This window comes from Eublepharis macularius, chromosome 1 (genome assembly GCF_028583425.1).
Source record: "Eublepharis macularius isolate TG4126 chromosome 1, MPM_Emac_v1.0, whole genome shotgun sequence".
NCBI lineage: Eukaryota > Metazoa > Chordata > Lepidosauria > Squamata > Eublepharidae > Eublepharis > Eublepharis macularius.
The window spans coordinates 95222690-95249564 of NC_072790.1; the positions used below are offsets into that span (position 1 = coordinate 95222690).

Genomic DNA, 26875 nt, shown 5'->3' on the forward strand with positions numbered 1-26875 from the left:
TAATTCTCATACTTTTGCTCTTAGAATAGGAACCTCCATTTACTTATCAGGTATTTCAGCATAGTCCAAATATACTCTGATCCAGTGTGACTGTAATCTCTAAAATGTATAAGGAACAGATGTGTAGTTTTGGTATCTACTGAGTGTGTATGGACTTAAAGAAATTGTTTTATTTGCAGTTTGGTATGATTTATTCACAGCCTTAAATAATGTGCAAAAAACCAGTTATAAGAAACAAGTGACTTAAAAAAACTTGCAATATATTGAATTTCTATTGCTGCAGAAATGCTTAGCATAGCTATTTGTCGGGCATGATTTCTCAGATGTGGAGTAAATATTTCTGTATTAAAGAATTATGGTTCACAGCACCAGAAGAAAGGTTTGTAGTACTTCAAGTTCATAACCATCATGACTTGAAAAAGGCAAGATTATGGCAGTGCTCCTTATGCTATAAACACTTGAGGTGTGCTGATAGATTAAATTCCAGTAGATTCTTTATGTGCTGTTTTACTTTAATATAGTCTAGAAGCTGTGCAACTACATATTAAAAACTCTTATCTATTTGTATAGCCAAAACAGCAATTTTATTGACTTTTCAAAATAAATATTGGAGAATGAGGTATAGGCTCTAGACAACCAAACAAGTCAATTCCTCTTAAGTTTGTTGAAGGCCATGAAATAAACACACTGGCTTCATCCAAACAGTATTTGTTCCAATATTGTTCTTATAGAAACAAATAGTCCGTTAAGACTTTGGTAGTAGAGAAATGTTTTCATGTTGTTTACTACTGCACTTAACCAGAGTACATTCCAGAGTTCGTATTGTGTGTAACATGCTTGTTCTATGGCATAGTGAGTGGTGGGAGAATGAGCAACTAGAAGACTTAAGAGTTGCTCCTGTAATTAAGTGAATAATACATTGTGCTATCAAGTCACCGTGAGGCAGCTTGCTTTGTGGAGGAATCCATATAAAGGACAAATGCCTTTATAAAAGTGTGAAAGCCTTTTTTCTTCAGCACATTAGACTGATTAGAATACCACCTGGTTATCCAATTGTGGTTGTGATGAGCTAGGTAAGTCTCAACCTGTTAAAAAGTTTACAGGTCACTTCATAGAGTCAAGAACTGGCATTTTATGGCCTTCTAATGAGCCATTAAACTGGAGAAGAGGTAATGAAATACAGTGCTGTAGTAGAATTAACATAGTAGTGACTGCAGCTCTCTGATTTCTAGGTACTTCAGAAGACTATGAGATCATTCTGGAAAGTCTCTTCAAGTCCAGGTTAGTTCATTTTATCCCCTCTTCAGGCCCTCTCTGGCTGACATATCATTGGAATGGGGAGCAAAAAGTTCATTCCTTGTGCCATCTGGATTGTTAATTTCTGAATAAAGAAACATTTTCTTCATTCAAGTTCTGATTCTGACCTTCTGGCACCTGAACGCAAAGCAGTTGTTGCTGGGAAGTAAGAACTGTTATTGTTACAGAGTGGTGCCATATTGCAGGGGGTGGGGGGACTATATCCATGGGAATTTTGCTAATTTCTTGGAAGTATAATTTGAAGTCAAAATGGCTTTGTTGCTCTCTCTGAAGTAGGGAGGAACCATGCTAAAGGATCCCACCATGAATCCCCTTTATCCTTCAAACAAATTGCACTGTTTCGACATGCTAGTAACTTGGTTTAGTGTTATTTCCTGTCATGGATTGGTTTTAACATAAACAGGAAGAATGTTTGAAAAATCACAAGGATAAATTGGCAATTGCAGTGATAGAAAGATGATGTAAATGCAAACAAACCCACAGTACTGATAAAATATAGCAGGAAAAATAAATTTATATACTTTGTCAATACTCTGTTTCTAGCTAAAGCTGTAAAGAGGCATGCATTATATGTAGACTTCCGCTATTTCTGTTACATCTTTTAAAGAGGTGTGGAAAAGCTGCACAGGCTACCAGTATCTTTCTAAGGGGCTTTCCAAATTTTCTGTATTACTGGCTTAGTGTTCAGCTAAATCTTATATTAATCTCAACCACCAAAAATTCATACTGTGTTTTGAACCCCCTCCCATCTCTCACTTCTAGAACCCTGCCCTGAGAAAAGAAAAGGTAACTCAAAACTGCTCCCTCTTGTCCAAAGAATTGCTTGTTTGCAGCTCCTCTGCTGCAGTTAATCCTTCTGGCCCCTTCTACATCCCCAGCTGTGTATTGGTCAGGCAGTAGCAAGGGGAGAGATTTGAGTTTGTTTTCACATCACCCAAAAGAAGGGGCTGGGCATTTCTAATCTAAGTAGCTTGTGGAGGGGCTGGCAAGGTTTTAGTGTGGAAAAGATGCTCATGATTAAGATCTAAGTCCATATTGTCCTAGGAGAAACCTTTCTGCAGTGTGCCTTTACTTTCAGGCCGATCCTGTGCTTTTCTTGGGGGTTGCCTTTCTCCAGGGAGGGGTAGTTCAGGAAAGGAAGCCTAACCCTATCTACACCCTTAGGGGTTGGAAAGAATGCTTGTCGCTGGAAGGCACCAACAGCTAGGAAATCCCTTTCTATCGTCCGCTTTGCAGCTTGGTATTAGTTTACTAAGTTCCTCATGAAACTAGTTTACAGGGTTAAACTCATTTTCGCTCATTTAAGAGAAATTGCAAAGGATCAGAGCATTTCTCGCGGCAGTTCTGAAGGGTCTCTCGCAGCCAGTTATTGAATAGGGCTACTCGCAAGTAATTTCAGAGAAACTTACTTGCAAGTCAACGGGTTTGTGTTCGCAGCGTGAATAAAAGCATCTTGCGGGAGAGCTGCCCTTAGCAGATGCGAAGCCACCCGCGCGAAGCCGTCGGGGTCCACGAGGCCGCCGCCTCTGCTGGCTGTCTCCGAGCTGCTGAAGCGTCCTAGCGCCCGCCGAGCTCTCCATCTCGGCGCGCCTCCTTCATTGAACCCATTGAAGTGGGCGGGTTGGTTGATCCAGTCGTCACTTGAATGCGAATCCGCGTATCCGAATTCTTGCCCCATAGTATTTTCCCCCTTTCCCCAGGTTTACATTTTATCCCTCCGTTATTTGCCCTAAACCTTTTATGTATATCACATTATGGAGCCGCTTATCTTCCCCTTTCAAAGCCAATTCAAAAACAGGTGTTGCTGCTGCAACTTGATTGCACAGATTACTCGGAAGCAAGTCGGGCTTTTGTTCAGTGCAATTGAATCCGGCATGTAGTAGCAACAAGTGATTTTTTTTTCTTTAACAACTGACGCCAGTTCGTTTTGAAGCACTAGCTGGTCTCTAAAGGTATCGCCTCGCTTACTCTGCAGTTTCCTGTTTGGCTTGGAGAACTCTGACCTGCCATTGTAAGCATTTGAAACACGACACTTCCGTAATTTGGGGGGCGGGGGGCTGGAGACTGCAGCTCCAGATCAAATTTCTCTCTTAAAAGTGCAATATTCTCAGCTCTCGGCTTTAAATTAACGGAATTGTGTGGCTCTTGATATGGTAGCTGTATCCTTTGAAAAGAGTGAATGGTTTATCACTTTACCCCGATATTCTGTGTATTGATCTATACGCAGAAACTGTAAACCTAGAAACTGGAAAAGTGGAGCTCTGGTTAAAGAATGGAAACATCGTTTGTGCGGTGTTCCAGGTAGACAAACGTGCTGGTGGTGAGATCATAAGGCCAAGTGAATTTTACTTCTAAACGTGCACAGGGCGTTGGGTTTTCGGTCGCTAAGTATATAGATTTCGAACTAAGTCACCCCTCATCGTCAAATTCTTTTGCCCTAATCCCGTTGCAATCAATTGGGACTAGGCGTGACCACGTGCTGCTTCGCGCCTCCCATTCAGTTCCACAGGTTTGTGCCGCGGAAAGTTTGCTCTCGAAAAAGCTGGTCTATGGGCGAGACGACCGCCCTCAGCAATTTCACGTATGTCGCAAAACCGTGACCGCTCTAAGAGGAAGACACGTGCCGACTCGGTTTAAAATGTCCCGGTTTAGTTCACACGAGTAGACGATCATGATAGAAAACGTTTAATTTATAGAGGAAAGGGGGTGAAGGAACTAGAGGCACAGTTCTGCAGAATTAGTCAACGCTAAATCAGTGGGAGGTTTATTTTTTTAAAACCAACTGTTCTGAGACGAGCTAATACCTTTCTTTATAAACGTCTTCTTTCAAAGGCAAATTTTGGATTCTTAGCATTTTAGAAAGCTCGAGGCGAGATGAGCCAACCAGACTGCTCTCTGCCCCTCTTCCTCCGCCTATAGCCCTCCCTACAGTATTTGTATTGGCTCAGTTTCCATTCGAATTAGCCGATCTCCCGCGAAAACACATTGAAGCTGCCTCTATTTTCATACGCTCCTCCCTATGCGCCAATAGCGCGCAGATTTACTCATAAGTAAGTACCACTGCATTCAGCACTTCAAGGACTCCAAGATAGTTTAAGGTAAATGAGTTCATTTGCCGCCACAAAAACATTTCGCTTTCAAGACCTGTCAAATCCATTTCTTCAAGCCAATCTGTGCGATTGATTAATTTCTGTAATGATGTATAACCGGGAGATCGATTTAGTGAGGATTAACCCAGCCTTCCCCCCCCCCTCAAAAAACGCTGGAAAATACTACTTGTACATCGCCATAATTTTGAAGGCACTCGGAAAATAGTACGTCTGCCCTGGAAAAATGAGCTGTCATTTTATTATATTTTGTCTCGCTGATATTTTCTGTCAGGAATCCGTGACAAGAACAGCGAGAAACGCGAAATTGCGAGGAGAGCAGGCTAGGCTCACAGCTTTGCAGCGTGTGTCTGTGGGAAACTTCTAGGGGGCTGAAGGGCAAAGCTGGGACTTCGGTTTGTTTTGCATTTGCAAAATCCAGTCCCGGCACCTGTGACATAACGGAGAGAGCTTCTTGAGGCATGTGCAGAGTGCCTTTTCCTCCGAGTCTAGTTGGAACCAGGTTTTCTTTCGAGAAAAGTTTTTGGGGGCGGGCCAGGATTTCAGCTGTAGGAAATGCCGGCGGGCGAGTTGGTCCGGGCGAAGGAGAACTTTGTCAAGCGCAGGCGCGCTTTCGTGGTTCGCTTAGGAATCGCCCAGATTCCCAGGCGAAGCGGCCGCTAGGACCTTCCTGCTGGCTGGAAACCGACGGCGGGGCAGGGAACGTGGCTTTCCCGGGAGTCGCCTGAGCAGCCCTCCCCGGTTCACCTGAGGGGGGGGAGGGTGCTTTTAATGGATACGGGCGTCCAAAACACTGGGCACGTTTTCATTTGCTCCCAAAGACGGCAAAGCGCTGCGCTCTCCTAGGACCGGAGGGGCTCCAAGCGGGAGGCGAGAAGTTCGGAGGCGGCTTTGGTTTTTCTTCTTGGGTCTGGTACCATCTCGACCAGCGAGGTTCGCTGGTGCCACCTGAAGCTGTGGAGGGATGCTGGTCACAAACGCGGCAGTCGAAGCGGCCGCTGTTTCAAACGGCACTTGGGCCAAGCAGCGGGATTTGGGGGACGAGGGGGGAGGGTCCAAACGGAACCGGAAGCCAAAGCCGCACGCCGGGCAGCGGGGCTTGGAAGCCCAGTGGGGAGGGGTATGTAACGACAAGCCCGGGCGACCCTCTCGTGCGAACGCTGCCTTTATTTTGCAGGGTAGGGTAAGGCTTGGCTTAAGCAGCACGAAAGGTTAGTTTGCAGCCGTGGTTTCCGGTTTTGGTCGCGGTGGCTGAAACGCTCTTTAGCCCCCTCCCCCGGACTTCCATTCGGAAAGGTCGCTGGAGTTCGCGGCTGGGCTGGGCTGGGCTCTTTACCTTCTACCGAACTTAAAAGGCTGATGGCAGGAAATGAATGAGCCGATAACATCAGACATCGGTGACCAGTCCGCTGACCCCAGCCTTAATGCCGCTAATACTGGGGGCCTACAAATTTTAATCAAGGCTGTTGCCAAATCCCAGTGTAGCTTTTCAAAGGCCGCTGTTATGGAGTTAGAGCTGCTAGCAATCACGCTTAACATTTGCATACCTCTCAGGTATTTCCAGACCTTTTTTTAAAAGGGAGGGGGGCAATGTGCAAAAACTAATGCGGCTTTCTAGCCCCCTCCCTACTTAACGTTGGCAGATTTTTAAAAAATCTCAAGGGGAAATTAATAACATACAATGATCCTTGTTCGGCAGGGGTGCACCTTAATCCCTTCTCTTATTTTTGCATTGAAAGTAGTGTGAATGAAAACTATAGCAATTTATTATGTCAAGTCTCTCAAAGAAGGGTTGTGTCCCTAGTGCCTGTTCCTTTAATGCACAACTTTATACTGCATATTCTGAGGCGTATTTTCAGCACAGTCTATTATCAGACAATTATATCGTTTTTGAATATCATTTTTGCATATATTTAATGGGGGAGGAAACCCTACTCCAGGCTTTTTAAGTTAGTGGAAGACAATCTTCATTTTTTCCATAGAACCCTAGTGAGATCAATAATAGTTTAGCATTGCTATGAAAATAACCATATGTATAAGTGTGTCCCTACTTTCATCTGTGCCACATGATTATGCCAGTAAGTATGGATGCAAATACCATTGCAATTCAGGTTTTTAAAGAAAACAGGTGACAATGTGGAAATATTCTCTGGCATTTGGTTATGTAATATTTTATTTCACTTTTGTCTCTACATTTGCAAATTTAATGTTGTTTCTTCTACCCACCTTTTTGTTCCTTTTGAAAAAGATTTATCAATTAAAAAATGGACACAGATACAGACAATAGTCCTTTCTCTCTTTACCTGGGGACAAAGCCATAGAACTAAACACGCATAGACTCAAGTTGCACGTCCCTTAAGTTTCAATTAATTGTTCTGTACGATCTGGTACATATTTACTCCAGAGTAGGTAATGTATGTGCAGTGTTGTTTACATCCTTGTAAACGTGCATGGAATGTCAGGCTTCTACTCCTGCGGTTCAGGGCAATGGTATATTTATAAGGAGATGAAGGCGGCCCAGGGGAGGGGCGAAAGCAAGCCGCCTCAGATAAAACAGGCGGGTCGACCTCCAATATTGAAATAACCTATAGGACATTTACGGTTGAAGACTGCATAGTAGGAATGTATGATTTAGGGCTTCTGCCTTACTTGCTCCTATGAGCTGGAAAAAAAATGACTCATGACTGCCCCCGCCGCACGAATGTTAAAGTGACCACCTTGTTGTCCTGGAAAGAAACACAATCCGAATAAGCGACACCCCCTCCGAAAGACTTGGGGGGGGCGGGAAGGGGGGTAAATAGGGCTCTTTAACCAGACCGGAGCCCTTGGCTGTTTGTTCAGACTGCCTGTCGCCAGTTCTAAAACAACAGCGGGCAAATCTTGAGATTTCATAAAAGCATATTCAGGGCAAGCTGGGCTGGGAGCAGAGGAGAAAAATATAAAATATATATACCTTGCAATGAGAGAGCCCGCCAGCCCCAGCCTTCCAAAGCTGTGTGATATGGCCTAAGAAAGAAGCATCAGAGCGAGTGACAGGATTGAGGGGAGTTGGGGACGCCGGCTGGGCTTCGCTGGGCTGTACATTCTAGGGAAGCCAGTACGGACTCCTCAGTAAACATGCTTATATTCTGAAAGTTAGTTTCGTACATAGGGAGCGAAAAAGGATGTGGGCCGTTGTATGAGACCACCTCTCTGGTGAGGTGATCGCCTTCACACATTTTTGTGTAGCTTCTAATATTTGTAACGGTGTATGTGAAATGTTTATATGCACGCCTTTCTCCTGACCGTGGCAGGACATAATTATTTTACCTATTACTTGGACTGTAAGAAGCGTGTGTGTGTGTGTGTGTGTGTGTGGTGATTCCTTTTTCTGTTTTCGGCCATTGTACACACATCCCAAAGCCTCTGATAACGAAGAGTCCTGCGTATACGGCGGAATGTGACCGAGATCTCTGCCCTCTTCCCCCACCCCCAATGACGATTTAAATCGCACTCTCCGGGCCCAGCTTCACCCCTCTGCTCTTTGTTGGCCTTTTTCCTGCGCGGCCTCTGTATGCAACCACCCGCTCTGTTTTCTCTTCCCTGGCCAATTCTCTCTTCACTTCTAGTTTCTTCTACTAAACTCCCTCCTCGTGGAGAACAATCGTTGCTGACTGAGGTTCGCAGTAATGCTGGGCTTGCAAACTGGCCTCTTATTTAGGAAGTCATTAATCACATCCCCTCCCCCGGAACGAGATGGCGGAGGAACCTGTGAAGCGCAATCCTTGGCCCAGGCCCCTCCCTCCCATTCTCTTCCCAAAATGCTTTGAAACGCTGGGCCGCCTTGCCTTCTGAACCAAAGTAAGGTGCCGCTGCGTTTCCGGCAGGCGTTTAATTTCGTGGATCACCCTCGCGCCTCTTTAAAATGCGGACATGGTTTCCGTAATTGGTGTACACACGCTCACACAATGCGCGGCACCTGTAAATTACAGGGAAGTCATGGTCGAACTTAAAACTGTTGGATAACTAAAACGTAGACTGTCCAGTTGTACGGACGTTCGGATTTCCAGCGCACAGAATGTGTGGTTAAACTGGAACCGAATCGTGTATGTGATTTTTTTCTCGCCCGCCTGTCATCCGTAGGTGAACAAAGATAGTTTATAATGTTAGACTATGCCTAATATCTCGCTTGAAGGCAAAAAAAAATTCTATAGACCCTCCCCCACAGACGCCTTATTAAACCTGTTATATTCAGTGACAATTCTATGAAAGGATACAGTCCTATGCACACAGAGGCGGCAATAAACTTCGTTGAACCCCAGTTTACGTCGAGTAACCGCGTACAGGATCGGGCTGTGGATGGTTGAATATCGCAGCCAGTCACTCCCTCAGTTCTTTTATTTTCATTGATGTATATTTTAACGTCAAGACCCTAAATAACACTTTACTGCAAGGCAAGTCCGATTTAAATAAACGATGCTGGTTTTAGTCCTGCTAAAACTGTATTATTAGATTGTAGATGGCATTCATAGATATAAAATAGTAAAAAGTCCAGTAGCACCTTTAAGACTAACCACCTTTATTGAGACATAAGCTTTCGAGAACCACAGCTGTCTTCGTCAGATGCACAGATATAATTTTTTAAATGGCAGCCATTGTGACTGCATAAGGTACGTTGTCTTGAAAGTACGCAGAACGGAGGGCAATTTCGCGCGTTGAAAGACACCTCATGAAAATAGGCAGCTCCGTCGGCGACATTGTTATTGCATGTGAGAATTTGTGGCTGAATTCCGACAAGGGCACTCCCTAGCCTTCCTAGAGTCATCCGGATCTGCGTAGAGAACCGTGCCAACTCGCGGTAAGGCGTGTTTTGAAATGCCGTTCTTCATTCATAAATTATTCCGGCATGTCAAGCGCGCTTGAAGTAGCGCTTGGCTCCTCCCTCCTCCTGCCAAACCCCCTCCGAGGAGCCGGGGTGAAATTAGCAGCAAGAAGGCATGTAATTGACCGAGTCACGTGTGCGCAGGGGCCCAGAAACGGAGCGAGAGCGAAGGGGGGGAAACTCAAAAGAGTGAAAGCACATTAGACCATGCGAGCGAAATCGGGGATCGTTCAAAATCAAGATGTTAGGCTGACGCGAAAGACCGCTTCGAGCCAGCCAGGGGGAACTTTTCGCCTCGCCACTTTGGAGCAGAGGGCCCGTGGGGCAACATGGCCGAAGGTTAATTTTTCCCCCTATTGTTTTTCCTGCGGTTTTGTTTTGGTTTTGTTTACTCTCCTCCCTCGCCTCTCACTCCCCCTCCCTCTTTTTAAAAGCCCCTTTAAAATATTTGATCTCTCCTAAGAGAGGGAAGGGTCTAGGTGAGGGGGGAGCCCATTGAAGCCGAGATCTCCCAAGTGCTCCGCACCGCCCACTCCGATTCACCCAACTTGAAAAGCTTTCAGAGGGGGCTTTTGTTCCGATTGTTCCTGTGTGATTGAGCAAGCATTTGCCGGGGAAAGGGGGGCGAGGGAACCTTTGTACACCTGCCCCCCTCCCGACTTTCAAGTGATGCCAGAGTGAAGGAGGGGAGGGGGCTGATGGGGGGAGGGCGACGAGAGGGAGGGGATGAGCTCGCTTGGAAAACAACATACGGCGCTCGCGGCTTCTGCTGCTGGATGGGCCGTTCCGAGTTGTGCAATCGCCTCTTCCCTCGGCTAGGTCGCCCCCTCCTCCTCCTCCTCCTCCTCTCTCGCCTGGCCAGCCCAGGCTCATTCGCTTGCGAATTCCTCTGGGGAGGGATGGGATCGGTGCTCAACCAGCAGTATCCAAGTAAAGTATCGCTTTGTGGGGTGGTTTGTGTGGCTGAAAAATGGAGTTAAAGGGCAGAATCGCACGTATGTACTGGACAACGTGGGCTAGGCTGCTCGAGGGATGTGTGTATGTGTGCGCGCGCGCGGGTATGGTATAAAAAAATTAGTCAGGAGTGAGTCACAGTAGATGCTGCTTTTTCGCTGTTGCTGTGAAGGTTTTGTTATTACTTTTTTAAAAAAAAACTATAATTTTATTCCCTCCTTCCTCGACGTTGGGGGTGTGTGTTAATGTCTTTGTGGGACGCAAGCAAGAGCGAGAGAGGATTTCGTAACGTTTTTACGTGTGTGCCTGTGTTTTCTGTCCTCTGAAGCAATCGTTCCTGTATAACCGCCAAGGGGATGTTACTAGAATTTAACTCTTTGCCTTTGTGTGTGTTTGTTTTGTGCCATCCGTTTCCAAATCAGCGGGGGCGAGTAAAGGTGGAGATGAGCCCGGGAAATTGCCGGAACAAGAGGAGGAGGAAGAGGAGGAGGAAACCCAGATCTTGCACGGAACAGGCCATTGCAAATGGTTTAATGTGCGAATGGGCTTCGGATTTATTTCCATGATCAACCGTGAGGGAAGCCCTTTGGAAGCACCAGTTGATGTCTTTGTACACCAAGTAAGTACGTTTTTGTTTCCCTGCTCTCTTCTCTTTAACTAAGACCACCTTTGCCCAGTGAATTTCATGTGGTCTTAAAACATGGTAGTCTGCACCTTTAGATGGTTGTTTAGGCATGTACCTTTAAAAAAACAGCTACTTTCATGTAAGTTTTTCATTAAAAAACCTAAATGAGATCAGTATCTTTTTCTGTGAATGAAATTGAATGCTTTTTGTTTCTTTCTCATCTGTTCAGTCTGTGATAGATTCTTCTCTCACACTAGGATAGGAAAGAAAGATAAACACCGTAAATGACAAATAATAACTTTCTGTTGTTTGAAAATGGTTGCAACACTTAAAACTACCCTGTACAATTAGGCACTGTTGTTTGGGTGTGTGTGTGTTTAAATGCCTTCCAATGTTGATCAGAGTATGAGCTTTAATTCTTTTATTCCACTACGGCTCAGAATAAAAGCATAGAATAGTAGAATATGGTTAATCTGATTACCATTTCGTCTTTGTTAATTTGGAGGGGGGCACATATATTCTGTAGGGTACTGTCTCTGTAAGGAACAGGGCTCATATAGCAAGTATCTAGAGGTAACTGGAAAATAAAAATAATTATGTATGATAAATAACCTAGGTTAATATTTATAGGTGCATATTGATTGTTACAAATTATATGTATCTGGGAAAGCTGTCAAGCTGCATTTAATTGTTGTGTATTTGGATTTTTCTGTTAGTAGTTGAATTCTGAATTGCCCTTATATGTTTTATTTTAGTAATCTCAACATAGTAGAGTTTGTATAGATTGAAAGAAGCGTAACACTAATCATATTTACTTAAAGATCCAATTTTCTTGAAAACCTTTAAGTCCTTATGTGTGTGCGACAGGATTAGATTTAGTGTGTCTGTAGAGTGTTGGGTGTTTCAGCCATGTGAAAACAGTTCAGGTTTTGTAGCTATTGTTATGTCAAGATTATGGACAATATCATTACTCTTCTTTTTTGAAAGCCTAGTTTGGGCCAGACACCTACCTGTTTTTCTAGAACATCTTTATTATTATTCATTGACTTGGTGACTGGCTATTTACTATGAAAGTCATTTTGTGGCATTCAGTGGAGCTACTTTTGAGTAAGTGGATTTAGGATTGCAATTGATATTGCTCTTTGGTATTGTTGCCTGGGTGTTGAACTGGGTGATAAATCTGGATAAAGGTTTGCTTTCTGTTCTAGAAATGTTATTTGCTTTATAATATATGTAATAAACATGCTCTAATCATTCTTGTATTGCACAAAACAACCAAAAATGTCACAGTTGATTACTAGTAGTTTGCCCTTATACCTCCCCAAATCTCACTTTTAAGTCACTGCAGTTTAGAAGTATATATCACGCGTGTCAACGAACTGAAATGTTCACATGCTATTATTTTCTTTGCTCTTCAGTGTGCAAACTAGAAATGCTTACCTGACGGATGTTTGTGAAAAATGTGATACTTTTATGCAATAGTTCTTAACTCTTGACATGTAGATCAGCTACAGTGAACTAACTAGCTTATTTCTACATTTTGCTGGGAACAAAGACATGTGCTTGTGCAAGAAAGAGCTAGTGCAGATTCAGCAAGAGCTGTGTGCTTCCTGGCTTTAGTGCTACTGTTTGTACTGCTGAAAGGACATATGATGCCTGTCCACACAGTAGCTTGTCCCCTTTAGCAGTTAGAAGTACCACAGCAAAATGGCAGGCAAAGTTTGGCATGTCCTCCTTTTCCTTGTGTGTGTATTACTGCTTTAGATACAATGTGCATAGGAATGGGATGGGACACGTGTCGTATCAAGGAGAGTGTCACCATCTACAGGAGTAAGCTATGGATATTTTTAAAAAATATTTGAAAAAATATAAATCTTTTTAAAAAGTTTCTATAGATTGCTTCCTTCTTCTCAGATGTTCTTTTGTAAATATAGTGAAGCTGGTTAAAAACCTATTTTATAGATTCAGGGCTGAGGGAGAGTGGCATTGACCAAAGCGTAAGTTTATCACATAATTAATTCCATATATAAAATAGCTTCCACAGAACTCTCTCTGTATCACAGTTCTTTTCACTGGAGGCAATTCCCACATACAGCTGCCTGTCATACAATCATATGAACCAGCCTAGTGACTATAGAACACAGGGATTCCATGGTAAGCATAGTATAAGAACACAATAATCTCTGGGATTTACTGTTTTGTTCACTGGACCATTATAATAAGGTTATTTCCTAAACTAATGTCATGTCTATAAAATTTCTCTGTTTCAAATGGTAATGGAATTCAGTAGATAAAATGAGTACTATTAGTAATTAGCAATATACATGTCAATAATATTTTCATCTGACATTCATTTTAATCTCATGAATACTTTTTAATTTGTGTATATTTCTGACTGTTCATGTTGGATTTTGATCTGTGCTTTGTGTGACTTTTTTAGTAAAGCACCGAAAGCACTATAAAGATACTGTAACAGAAATGTTACAGTATCTTTATAGAGATACTGTAACATTTCATTAATGGGTTGGATCAACTGAAAGCAAAGTAGTCTGGGAAGCAAATCATAACTGGTACACAGCCTGTTAAAAGATAGCTGTAAGAATTTCCATTGATGGGTTAAGATTTTTGAAGAGGGAGTGATCTCTCTAAAGACGGCTGAGATTACTTTACTACATTGCCAAATAATGTATCATTGAATCAGAAATAGCAGGTACATACACTTCTTGTAGCCTCTATTGATCAGTATTAGGGGTTAGGGGACAATGGAATGTGGAATTTCTGTTTATCCAGCTTATTTGGATCTGGTGCCAAGTCTTACTGACGTTAATGGAACTTAATTCTATGTACCAGATAATCAGGTTGTATGTTTACTTTCTTGTAGAACCTGAAGACATATTGTGGCAGACTAATATATTTCAATGTTTTATTTTAAGATATGTTGTTAGAATTATTTGTTTTGTATGTTTCAGCTTAGTTTCCAAATAAATGTACTTAGGACAGGTAGGGAGCAAGAAATGGCACTTTTGCAGTGAAATCCTAAGCAGAGTTACTCCAGTCGAAACCCATTGATTTCACTGGGCTTAGACTGGAGTAACTCTGTTTAGGATTTCACTATTAATGTTCAACAAATTTATCAGTCGATTAAATTTATTTATTATAAATTCTCAGCTGCACATTTGGGGATTCTGTTGAGAAATAATAGTTTCGTACATGCAAATACTTATGCATGTATAATTAAATATCTCTGTATATCACTTGGCTATAAGCAAAGGGTATCTCTGATATTCATTCTAAAATGTGTTTGAATGGAAAAAACCTCAAGATCCATCAGTACTATGGATTTTCCAGATTTTTTTTAAGAGATGAAATTGATTTTAATCAAACATAGAGACCTTAAGTTGCTTGTCATTTTGTTGTAAGAAGAAAAGCCTTAAATAGGAACAGTTAGTTGTTGACTTGCGATTCAAAATGGATAGAAAGGGAATTTTTTAGTTGCATTTTCTTGAAATATAGTTCTGGAAGAGGAATTTTATGCAGTGATGGATGTGCTAGAGAATTCCAAATTCAAGCATTTTTGCTTGCTTCTGTTTAAATGAAGAGGGATTTTAATTTTAACTTAAAGCTTTAGTGATGAATTCCATCAATTAGCTGATTTACAGTACAATCTAAATAGAATTACATCCTTCTAAGCTCATTTACTTCAATGGAGGAAGAATGGTGTAATTCTGTTTAGGGCTGCACTGTAAATCTTGCAGCCTGGGATTGCACTTTATTCTTACAAATGCTGGTCCATGATATCTTGGAGCTGGCATGATTCTTAACATTTCACAGATATATGTACAGCCATTTATAGTTGTCCATGTTCAAAGGACTTGTTTACTTGTGAGCAGGACTGCAGCTTAGGTAATTTATGCCACAATCCTGGCTGTATTTACACAGAAGTCAATTTGGAATGACTTCAGATATTCTAAAAAAACAGAGACAGAGGAAATTCTGCATTTTTTGTTAAACATTACATTGGAAGTGAAGTGAGATTCTATTTCTCTGCTTTAAGATGCTCTTTTACTCCCAAGTAAATGTATGCAGTTACTTTAAATAGAAGTTCTGTAGAAATAATCAGAGTTCTACAGTGCAATCAAAGTATGCTTGTCCAAATATAAGTCATGTTCAGTTCAGTAGTCTTTCTAGTAAGTGAGAAGCATTGGAAATGTAGTCCAGTTCCCTGGGAATTTAGGTTCTTTAAGTTTGATTACTGAGTACTTCAGGTTAGATTTTTGGTTTGATTTCTTCCACTAAAAAAAAATCTGTTTAAAGGTTCTGAATGCAAGTGGACAGTGTGTTCAGCATACACAACCCAATTTTGTCCTCTAATCAAAAAGAAAAGTGGAGCATATGGATCCATGATATGAAACAGAGCGTAAAGCTTTATTGACTGCATTGGAAACTGGCAATCATTGTGTAATGTATCTGGTTTTAAAGTAGTGTTTCTTCCTTTTAAAAAAACTGTCTTCCATGAGCATTTTGCGCACTGTTCAGTTTCAGTTTGTAATCTAACAAACTGCTTAAACCAGTTAGAAAGAACAAAAGCTGATGGAAAGAACAAAAGCTGATCTGAAAGAATAAAAGCTGATCTGACCTTGAAATGATCACAAAACTTAGTATACTTTAGCTCTGAATGAATTCAAGATTCCTGCAACATTTGTGGAATTAAAAGGTACTAGAATAGAGGATGATTTCAAATTAAGAATGATGCCCTTTTAGCTCCAAGGGTAGAGGCTGAGTTTTATCGAAATGAATTGGAGTACCTGTCACCTGTGAAATGCACATTTCTAGTGCTGACAGCTAGCTGACTGTTGCTAGTTTGCAAGCATATCAGGATCCATGTGCCGTCTGATATACTTCCTGATGTGTCTGCTGGCTCTTTGCCATTATTGCTCCTGAGAGCACCTCAAGTATGCTGTATCATGTGTTTGAAAATATGCTGATCACTGACAGAACTTAACTATGTATTAACAAACAATAACATAAGACATATTGTAAAATACATGGCATAACTTCATTCTGAGTGCTGGATTAATTGTTTTAAAAAACCTGCCTATTTTCTGCCTGTGGTTCTTCCTGAATATGGATCCCCACAGCACCCATCCCAGAGCGGCCAATTTCTTTAGAAACTGGAATAATTTCATTATCACTGTGGGTCCAAGATGAAACTTTTATTTTAAAACAACACAACTTGTCTGTGATTATTATGTCAAGGTTGCGCAGATGTAGAGGTTGCATATAAGTGTGGGTTAACATATGCATCTGAATGGAGTGGTGGAATGGGGCATACCACTGCTGAATGCTAATTCCATAAAGCAAAACGTTAAGTAGTGGGGAAAGACAACCCTACATGTTCAGAGGTACTCTGGTAATTAAAAGAGCTGTATCATATATTACTGTTTCTTCATGTTTGAGGAGTCTGTTCCGGGCATGTCATAATCATGTGGTTCTTTTGGTTGATAAGAATTGTGAATGTGGCTCCCTGTGATCTACAAAGTGAGTGCCACTGACATAACCACAACAGCATGAGTAGTAGTTTTATTTACTGTATTAATAGACCACTTTTCAAGACTGTTGATAAGTTGTTCTAAAGCTGATATTAAAACCTGTCTAAAATATTAAAATGCCCTGTGAGCAAAGTCACAGTTGCCCAGTTGCATGGTAGGGAACCTGCAAGGACTTGCTGGGAGTACTTCACTTTTCCTGGTAATCCCTTCTCCTCATTAATTTTATCTTTCCCTCTTCCTAGGGCCTCCATATATTGCCTTACCCTATGTTCTCCTCTCCTTCAAACCCACTAAACATGTTACCTTTTATCTGGCCCCATCTATATTTGCTTCATTTATATACTAACTTTCCCCCCAAAGTGGACCCAAAGCAGCTTACATCATTCTCCTTGCCTCCACATTTTCCTCACAACAACACTGAGAGGTAAGTTAGACTGAGAGTGTGTTACTGGATCAAAGTCACTCAATGAGCTTCCACAACACATTGGTGATTTGAACCTGGGTCTCCCAGATCCTACTCTGAAACTATAACTGCTACACTATACTGTTTTTTATGTGTGGGGTGCTGCTTTTGAACAGTAGCAAGCAGCTGAGCTTGCAAATCATGTTGTACTAACTCATCTAGTGGTTGCTTCTGGGCCTGGCACCAATGAGTCCTCCCTCAAAGGCAAAAGCAGCCTTGGAAGAAGCTCTCTCCCTGCCTTTTACTGATAGAAATCAAGCCTGGAATACTGGTTAAACTGTTATGGTTTCCTAGCAACAACCACTGAGAGCATCTAGTTAAAGCTACAGGTGCTTCTTTTATCATTTAGGTGTTTTTAAAACCCACCCCCATGTATTTTTTTTAAAGATTTCAGATTTTTCAGCAAACCTGGAACAGTTTTTAAGCGTCTAGAAGCATCTGTCTTGTCCATTCATGGCTCCAATACCTGGATTTAAGTATTCAATATCAGGGTACTTGGCTATTAGTATATAAGATTTTCTCTTAGTTATGAAAACCATTTACAAAATCAATAGGAAATGCCTACCTCTTCCATCAGCAGAGCTCCACTGGTGCAGGTGGATTTCCTCCACTTCCCCTCATCAGTATAGCCTCATTATCCATATTTATGCATGTCCTGCAGCCCCACGAATCAACTCTCCCAGATTAGATGAGACTACTAATGGGAGGAGAAAATGGGAAAGATCTGTGACCATCGGTACCTTCCACTGACAGATCATGAGACCCAACCCATTCACTTGGATTTAGTAGCTACATTTTTGCACAACAACAAATAGAGAAGCAAATCAAACATGGTATAACATTCAAGGTCCTCTAGTGAGCTTTTGGTGTGACTTAGCATTATATTCATGGATAGATAAGGTTCATTCCAAGAAAAATCTTCATCTAGACTCATGTTTTTTTTTTTAATAAAAATTTTTATTGGATTAGACACTTAAAAAATTTATTACAATCACATTCCCTTAAATTTTCCGATTCTAACCCCCTCCCTTCCCCCCCCTTTTGTTGACTTCCAACAGTTTTCCAACCCCTTGTCTATTCTCCCTCTACTCATTTCAAACTTATTGTACTTATTATAATATACTTTCAAACTCTTCTAAGCTTTTCTATAGTAACATAGTGCTATCTCTAATTTCCTTCCCAAATGGGTAAAAATATGACAATCTTAACTTATCTTTTTCAATAATAATAATAATAATCATTTTGGTATTCTGTACTCTATCTTACTCTTTCTAAGTACTTCAAAATGGGACAAACAATTTGTCCCTCTTTATGCATAACTTCACATACTTCTATAAACATTGCATACCTTTATTATAAATCAATCAATCAATTTGACTTGTACTCTATGTGTTACTCTTTACTTTCTTTTACATGTCTTGTCCTTTTTGATTAACTAATTTCTCCTTTGTAAAACTACACAACAAACAATTCATGTACACATTCAACAAAGGTCTATCAATTAGACCTATATTATGTATGCTAATGTATATTAATTCTTCATTGTACAGTTATCTGCTTACTTAAAAAAAATTAATTAAATTCTATCCTTATAATAGTAACACTATCGATACCCAACTATTCATACTAATCAAATAAAATAATTGCTTAGAATTTTTTCACTTTACTCTCTCCCCCCGGTATAGTCACTCCCCTCTCCTTTTGTTATATTTCAGTAATTATCAAACTGCCACAGTCCTCCCACATCTAGACTCGTGTTTAACTTTTTAAAAACTAACCAATTTGCAAATACGCAAACCTTTTAGTTTGAAATATTTTTGAGGGGATATATTTGTTTTGCATAAGAGTGGTATACAGATGTAAAAGGAAATACTGCACTTTAGAGACATGGAACAAAAATAAGTTAAACAATTTTATAACTTGCTACTTCACCAACATTTTGGAATTAGGTGGCCTGATCCGCAGTTCATTTAAATAAAATGCAGAAAGTTGGTTAAAACCAAATATAAATGTAGTTTGTAAATTGGATTGTTTTTCTTTATCAGAACAGAGAGCAATTCTATGACAGGTTTTGTAACAAAAAGTTTATCTTTCAAACAGAAATCATGATTATGGGATTATAGAATTTTTTATTTACCTTCTTAATGTCGTTAAAGCAAGGAGTCCTAGGAATGTATCAAACTGGGTAGTTTCTGTGTTTAATATGTGAGCCTTAGAATTTCTGAAAGAATTGCTTATGCTTTGTTTCAACATTTCTTCAGCTCTGTATTGGATTTTTGCTGGTTTTTTAAATCTTTGTAATTTTGCCTTTATTAGGATGTCAATTGAAACATCTTTGAAATGGACTGTACTGACTCTGTGCAATCCACCTTGAGTCCTAGTGAGAAAAATGGGCTATAAATGACATAAATACCTCCAACCATTCTAGCCTATATTAAATATTTTAACAGTTCGTCACTACTGCCCCCTCAGCAGTCATACATGGGAGATACTGTAATTTGCCTTATTTGGACAGTCTGCCAATGTGATTTAGAAAAGGTTGACATCTTGTCCCATATGATATAGGAATGTCTTCATTATAACTTTTATCATAAATGATGGATTGCCCCTATTTTAACAACATTACCTCCTGCTGTATTAAAGGATAATATAGTTCCCTATCTGCTGGTGAATAGAAACCCAAGAACTATGTTGTTCGTGCCCAATTATCTCTCCACCATACTTTCATTAAAGAAATAAAAATTCTCCATCCACTGCTCAAGATAATTGGGTCAACGAAGCTTGAAAGGAAAAGGAAATTACATAAATAAAATATAAATAAAATTTATATTTTAAAATTTAAGAACATAAAATCCATTAATTATAATGTAATTAATACATAACATATTTGGCATATTTATGGAATTTAATAGAATAAATCCTTTGGTTTTCTATAAGCAATATTGCATCTATCCCAAATACTCATCAAGAAGCTGCAATATGCTCTATCCTGTGCTCCCTCAATATACGTATCTTAATTTCTGCCATTTGAGAGACATGTAAAAAAACCCTCTGAAAACAGAACAGAATTTTGTAATAAAACCAAAAGTGTATGACTTGGATAGAAACAGTCACAATTGGAATAGGATCATACTGTCTCATTTCTTTACCCCCACCATTGCTACTTCTATCCAGAAAAGGACTTCTATGTCTGCCCTCGATTGCAACCAAGACAGAGGCTTAGGTCCTCGTTGGTTCTTTCAGCCACTCCAGAGGCTGTTACAGTTCACAATCCACCATTAGAACCATCTGGGCAAGCTGACAATGATTCCAGTGTTGGTTCTGATCATCATCTCTTGACACAGTCCCTGAAGAGTGTAATATCACTAAATGAGGATCTGTGGATGTATACCAAGCAACTCAAAAGAATCCCCAGATCTTTAGAGACTGAAGTCATCAGTTCAGCACCATCATCTTTGGATCCCGTGTTCAGAGTTCTTCATTCTGAACTGTAGGTCCAGTTACTTTTCCCACCATGCAGAGAATGCTTGATGTGACCAAAGTTGTTTGGGCCAGGTTGTTGTAGCCCCTTACTGGCCAAGACAGACTTGGTTTGTCATGCTTTCCCATATGGCACGAGGAAGAAAATGCCCTATCCATTGACGCCAGATCTTCTCCATCACAGGAAAAATCTCCATCACAACCTTCAGTCTCTGAGGCTCACAGTGTGGCTAGTCACTCCTCTGGATTAGGTTTCTCTTCCCCTGTCCAATGGGTCCTTCTAACGGAAAGGAAACCTCTACAAGAAAGTCTTGTCAGTTTAAATGGAACAAATTCTCATCTTGGGCTTCTTCCAAGGTGGTCGATCCTGTCATTATATTCCCCTACCTCCCATTCTATATTTCCTAGTTCAATTAAAGGAACAAGTTCTTGCACATTTATCCGTTAAAGGGAATGAAGTGGCCACATGGGATGAACCCCTTTTTCCTCATCCCCAATGTCTTTCCTCAGCCAATCTCTACCCCTCCCAAGCCTCCACACTCGCTCTCCAGTGGAGTCTGTCTCTTGTTCCCTCTGCTCTTATGTTTAAACTTTTCAAACCTCTAGGAACCTGTCCCCTACATGTTCTCTCAGCCAAAAAGGTCTTTTTGTTAGCTATAACATCAGCCAGAAGTGTGAGTGAATTACAAGCCCTAAGGTCTGACCCTCCATTCTTGAAGGTATTCAGTGACAAAGTTGTGCTTCAACTCTTTCTTTCATGTCTAAAGTAATATCTTCATTTCATCCAAGCCAAGACACTGTATTACCGTTGTTTTTTTCCATCCTCTCAAGATGGCAGAGAAAGGAGGTTTTGCATCTTAAATGTCCAACATGACAGCACCATTTTGCAAAGCCACCCGTTTGTTTGTAGCCTTTTATGGGCCCAAGAAAGGCAAAAAACTGTCCCCAGAAACAATTTCCAAATTGGTTGTATGGCTCATAAAAACCTGCTATGTGCACTCTCGTAAGCCTTGTCCCTTAGATCTTTGTGTACGTTTCACATGAGCACAGGCTACCTCATAGGCCTTCAAGAAAGGAATCTCCCTCATAGAGCACTGCAAGATGACCACGTGGTTGACTCCTACAACATTTAACAATCACTGTGCAATTAATGTGGACTAAAAATGAGTTGCTGCAGTGGGCAGAGCTGTCCTCAAGTGTCTTTTTTTCCAGAAGACCAACACAGGCTGTTATATCTTTAGCTTTAATATGATTGTCTGATTTTAATAAACCTCCATAGCACCATGTGTGATGTACAAAGTACATCAGCTCACCTCTCAGTTGTTATAATTGCAGATTTGGTGTGGTTGAAGATTCAGAGAAAGATGAGTTAACCACAGAAGGAATTGGGTCACCTGTCAACATTCAGGAATTTTTAAAGCTTTAATTTGATAGCACTTGCATGTCATAGATCAACGTGTATGTTTCAAACAGGGCAAAGAATTTCTCTTGAATTGTGATTGTCTTAATTACTCCCTGATATACAAATCTGAAATAGAAAATTTATCCCTATGTTGGTGGTTGATCTAATAAATAATATCCATGTGCAATATTTTAAGTTAAAGTAATCTCTGTTGGTATAGTACTGAAATGTTTCTTGGGGGCATGAGGAAAATTCCATCAATTAGTTTGGCTCTGTGTACCTGTGCAGTAATTGTCTTATTTAATTTTTACGACATTATTTTGCAAGCTGTTAGCTCAAAGGTTGTTCAGAATTTCATTGGCTAATTTCATCAATAACATATTAGCTGATACATTGCCTTATAAAGCATTTACTGCACAGCAATTTCTAAAGAATGCTTACAGTATGCTTAAAAGTGTGACTACATAAATGCACAATGGTTTACAGCAGAAAAGCCTGTTTGTTAATTTTTACAGGCTACTTATCAAGCCCATAAGGAAGTCCTAACTCTTTTTGTACCTTTGTTTGTAGCTACCATGTAATGCATGGGGGGACATGAAATAGGTGTATGTGGTATTTTTAATCTATTTTTTCCTAGATGGTACAATATAGATAAAAATATTTGGCCCAAATGAGCACCTCACCCAGACTTGAAAAAGAAAGCAGCTACAGTTGTAGAAGGGGTCACTTAGTATCTAAGTACAAGGAAGAGCAGGCACTGAAGAAGCAAGTTTGATGGCACCCTTACCCTGCCTATCATACCTGTAATAATCTCTGTGATGGACAAAAAAGTATGAGACTGAGGATGGAGAATTCACCTGTCTCTCTCTTTTCTAATCTGTCATAATGGATCTTACCACAAGGAAGCAGGAAGAGATGTTAGGCCTGTATGCCCACATCTGCTGCAGTTCCATTCTAATTGCTTCACTATCCTTTCTCCTGTTCTGCTTTTAAGATTGGATCTTGGATTTAAAAGAGGAAAGCACTGTCCTCCTCTACCATTTTTGTTTCCCAAACTGTCCCCATGAGTAATTTTTCCTGGCCACATTGCAGCGTGACAATGATTTATTTAGGGATGGGCACGAACCAGAGGAAAAAAAGGTTCATCACATTTCACGAACTATGAACTTTCACGAACCCGCCCCGGTTCATGAACTGGTTCATTTGGTTCGTGAAAACATCACTTCCGGGCTAGCAAATCACTACTTCCAGGTCAGCAGAAGGTCACTTCCGGGTCAGTAGAAGGTCTGCAGAAAGCCTATCTCCTGTTGCCTAGGAAACAGGTTGATCGGTGCCAAGCTGTCTGCAGTGACAAACTGAAAAATTAACCAAACAAACCACCCTAAAGTTCATGGTGGTTTATCAGAAATGGGCTCTGATGAACCACTGGTTCGCAAACCACGAACCGGCCTGGTTTGTGCCAAACTTTGGTTCATATTTTGGTTTGTGCCCACCTGTAGATTTATTATAATATATTTTTTAAAATGTGGTAGGGGCTACGTAAGCTGCCATGAATTTTGTTAAAGTTAGGTGGGATGCAAATATTGCCTGAGGAAGTATCTGCCCCAGCTTGTACTTGGGGAGAAAATATTCATGCTATTTTAAAGGTCTGAATACTGCTTTCTGGAATGATCTATTATCAATACTGAACCTGGCCCTTGTGTAGGTTGATAGAGCCAGTGAATGGGCCCAGGTTTATAAGGGAGATGTGTTTCTACAAACCTTCATGTTTCTCTCTCTTTGTCAGACCCATAGTATCTTCCTCCAGCTGGGGTTTGTAGGAAGAACAGTATTCCTAATTCTATGTTTAGTAAACAATGGAAGGTTAGAAATCCGTTAGAAAATTCCATTCTGTCACAGCCTATGTTCATTATTCCGAAGGCATTACTTGTTTTTGATATTCCCCTGTCCGGCGACGCCGGCCTTTTGTCCACCCTCACCACCAGCCCTGCAGCAGCAGGCACCCCCTTTAGGTCCTGCAGCACAGCCTCTGGCAGTACCTCAGTTGCAGGAGCCCCTACAGGCCTCCAGGCCTCTCCCACCCTTAGGCCAGTTGCAGCCGACGCCCAGGCACAACTCTGGGGAACAGCCTGCAGCCACTCAGCAGACTCACCTGTCTCCTGCAGTTGCCCAGATGGCTACATTTCATCCAAGCTCACAGGAGGTTGCCATCAGCACAAGGCAGGCAGGCGCAGGCTCCAAGATGCCAAGGGAGCCACTGGGGAAGGTTCAGAAGCAGCAGGGGCGAGCCAGGCAGAGAGCAGACCAAATGCCACACCCTAGGTGGGGATGGAGGGGGTGGAGCCAGGAGACTACAGAGTCTACCCAGCCCTCCTATCAGATAGGCTGGGAGCAGGGCCAGTCAGGGAGACGGGGTGATGATTGGGGCCAGAGCCAGGGAGGTGGGGCCAGGGGAGGCCTTTAAATTCAGGTTCCTGTGAAGGCCGAGGAGGATTTTGCAGGGAGAGACAGCTGGAGCGTGCTGCTACTCCCAGGGCAGGAGAAGGAACAAGGTGGTGCAACCCCCTTCCCTGCCCATCTGAGGCCGGAGGACACCTGCCTGGAGAGTTGGTAGGATGGCAGGCCATCAGGAGAGGGTGCCAGTGAGGGAGGATCCTCACACAGTGGTGGAGAATGCGGGCACTGATCCTGTTATGAGGCATCCACTCCACGGCAGGCCTGTGCCGGTGCCTACTCGTGCCTTGACAACCCTGACTCACGAGGAGGCTGCAACTCACGAGGAGGCCGCGACTCACGAGGAGACCGTGACTCACGAGGAGACCGCAACTCACGAGGAGACCATGACTCGCGAGGAGACTGCGACTGGCGGTCTTTCGGCGGCAACATTTACACAGTTTGGCCAGTGGCTGGTGGAGCACCAGAACCAGTTCCTCCGGGATGTTACCCAGCAGATTATGGGGACCCAAGCTGCCCTGGTCCAGGACCTTTGGCAAGTCTTCAGGTCTGGAACAGTTGGGCTCACCACAATAGGGGCTGCAATTAGGGCAGCTGGAACCCCCTGGTTCTCCTTGAGAAAGCTAGGACCTGATGATGACATTGATGCCTACCTGGAAATATTCGAGAGAACAGCGGACGCAGCCCAATGGCCCAAAGAGCAGTGGGCCTTTATCATAGGACCCTATTTGACAGGGCATGCTCAGGCAGCCCTCAAGGCACTCCCAAAAGCAGAGGGGGGCAATTATGAAACCTTGAAAGCTGCCATTTTGGACCGGTACGAGGTCTCACCGGAAACATACAGGCAGAAATTCAGGTCCATGACTTACCAAAAGGGGGACCGGCCACGGGCCTTAGTCACTGCCTTACCACAAGCCCTCCACGTCCTCTTCCCTTGTTAGCAATGGTGACAGTTGCGGGGCGCAAGCTGAAGGCTATGGTAGACAGTGGGAGCTCTGTATCAATGATTCGCACCCGACTGCTGCCACCTCGGTTGCCTATAATCCGGACTGTGGTGATCACCTGCCTTCACCGGCACACCGAAGAGTACCCGGTGGTCCGGGTGCCAATGAAATGCCAGGGCACAACCCGAGAGGTAGAGTTGGCCCGGGTGGCAGAGCTCCCCTACCCAGTCCTCCTCGGGCGGGATGCCCCGGGATTTCTCCAGATCCTGCACTCATTGACGGCTTCGCAGGAGGCAATGGCTGGTGAGGAGGTGGCAGGGCATCCTGGCCCATCAACGGAGCCCCAGTTGGACCAGCCCCCTCAATGTCCCCCGACATGGGACACTGACCCTGGATTCCTGGCAGCTCAAGGGAATGATGAAACCCTGGAGGCTCTGCGCCTTGCAGTGGCAGTGAGGGAAGGCGAGATCCAGGATGAGCGCCGGGCACGCCGGCTCCCCCGAATTGTGCAGCAGAGAGGTGTGTGGTATAGGATAGCTCAGGGACGGGGGAAGGAAGTACAGCAGTTGCTAGTTCCCCAGCAGTTCCGGAAGGAAGTTCTAGCCTTTGCTCATGACCATGCCTGGGCAGGCCACCAAGGTGTCAAGAACACTCTGGCACGTCTATTGGACCATTTCTTTTGGCCCTCGATGGCAGGAGATGTGAAAGAATTCTGCAAGACATGTGCAGTGTGCCAGCGGACCTCGACTCGACCTCCTCCCCGAGCACCCTTGGCTCCCTTACCAATCATTCAAACACCCTTTGAGAGGGTGGCCATGGACTTTGTGGGGCCCTTGCCACGGACACCAAGGGGTTGCCGCTACCTCCTGGTTCTCATGGACTACTCCACTCGATACCCGGAAGCCATTCCCCTCCGCAACATGAAAACTGCAGGGGTAGCTCGGGCACTACTCCGGTTCTTCGCTCATGTGGGGCTACCCAGGGAGATTTTGACAGACCGGGGCACCCCATTCACATCTGCCCTGATGAAGCAACTGTGCCAGACTCTGGGCATCCAACAGATCCACACGTCTGCCTACCATCCACAAACAGATGGGCTAGTTGAACGTTTCAACCAGACCTTGAAGTCCATGCTGCGTAAACTAGCACATGACAGGCCAAGCCAGTGGGACTTGTATGTGGATCCCTTGCTGTTTGCTGTGCGGGAGACCCCACAGGCCTCAACGGGGTTCGCTCCCTTTGAACTGCTGTACGGCCGGAAGCCCCGAGGGATCCTGGACCTAGTGGAGTCCCGATGGGTCGACCCCGTTCCAGTGGAGGGTATAGATCCGCCTGAGTATGTAAGACGACTACGGGACCAGTTGGACCGGGCTCAGGAAGCAGCTCGGCAGAACCTCCAGGCGGCCCAACAGGCGCAGAAGGAGCAGTATGACCGGGGAACCCGGCTACGGACTCTGACTGTTGGCAGCAAAGTTCTGGTAAGCCGACGGGTCTTACCGCAAGGCCACAGTGACCCCTGGCAGGGACCGTTTCTAATTACCCGGGTTGTGAGCCCCTTGTCATATGAGGTACAGTGTGGACCCCATCGCCAGCATAAAAAGAGGCTGCACATCAATGACCTTAGGGAATGGAGGGAGCAGGAGCCTGCCACATGCCAGTTGGCTGATGATCCTCATGCCCTCCCTGAAGGAGATCTCCCATGGGGAAGTCATGAATCCA

At 42.9% G+C, this 26875-nt stretch overlaps 1 protein-coding gene across 3 annotated transcripts in view; it reads left to right on the forward strand.

Annotated features, from left to right (window-relative positions):
• The first annotated feature begins 1247 nt into the window (after positions 1 to 1247).
• Positions 1248 to 26875, forward strand: part of LIN28B (lin-28 homolog B) — a 108106-nt gene continuing 82478 nt past the window's right edge. Inside the window, exons 1-2 of one of the 3 annotated variants that reach the window (XM_054991705.1) lie at positions 1248 to 1281; positions 10662 to 10858. In XM_054991705.1, the coding sequence (XP_054847680.1) occupies positions 1248 to 1281; positions 10662 to 10858 (231 nt within the window). Of the gene's footprint in view, positions 1282 to 9614; positions 9625 to 10061; positions 10216 to 10661; positions 10859 to 26875 lie in introns of those variants that run through there. The other 2 variants (XM_054991711.1, XM_054991697.1) reach the window with 2 other exon arrangements.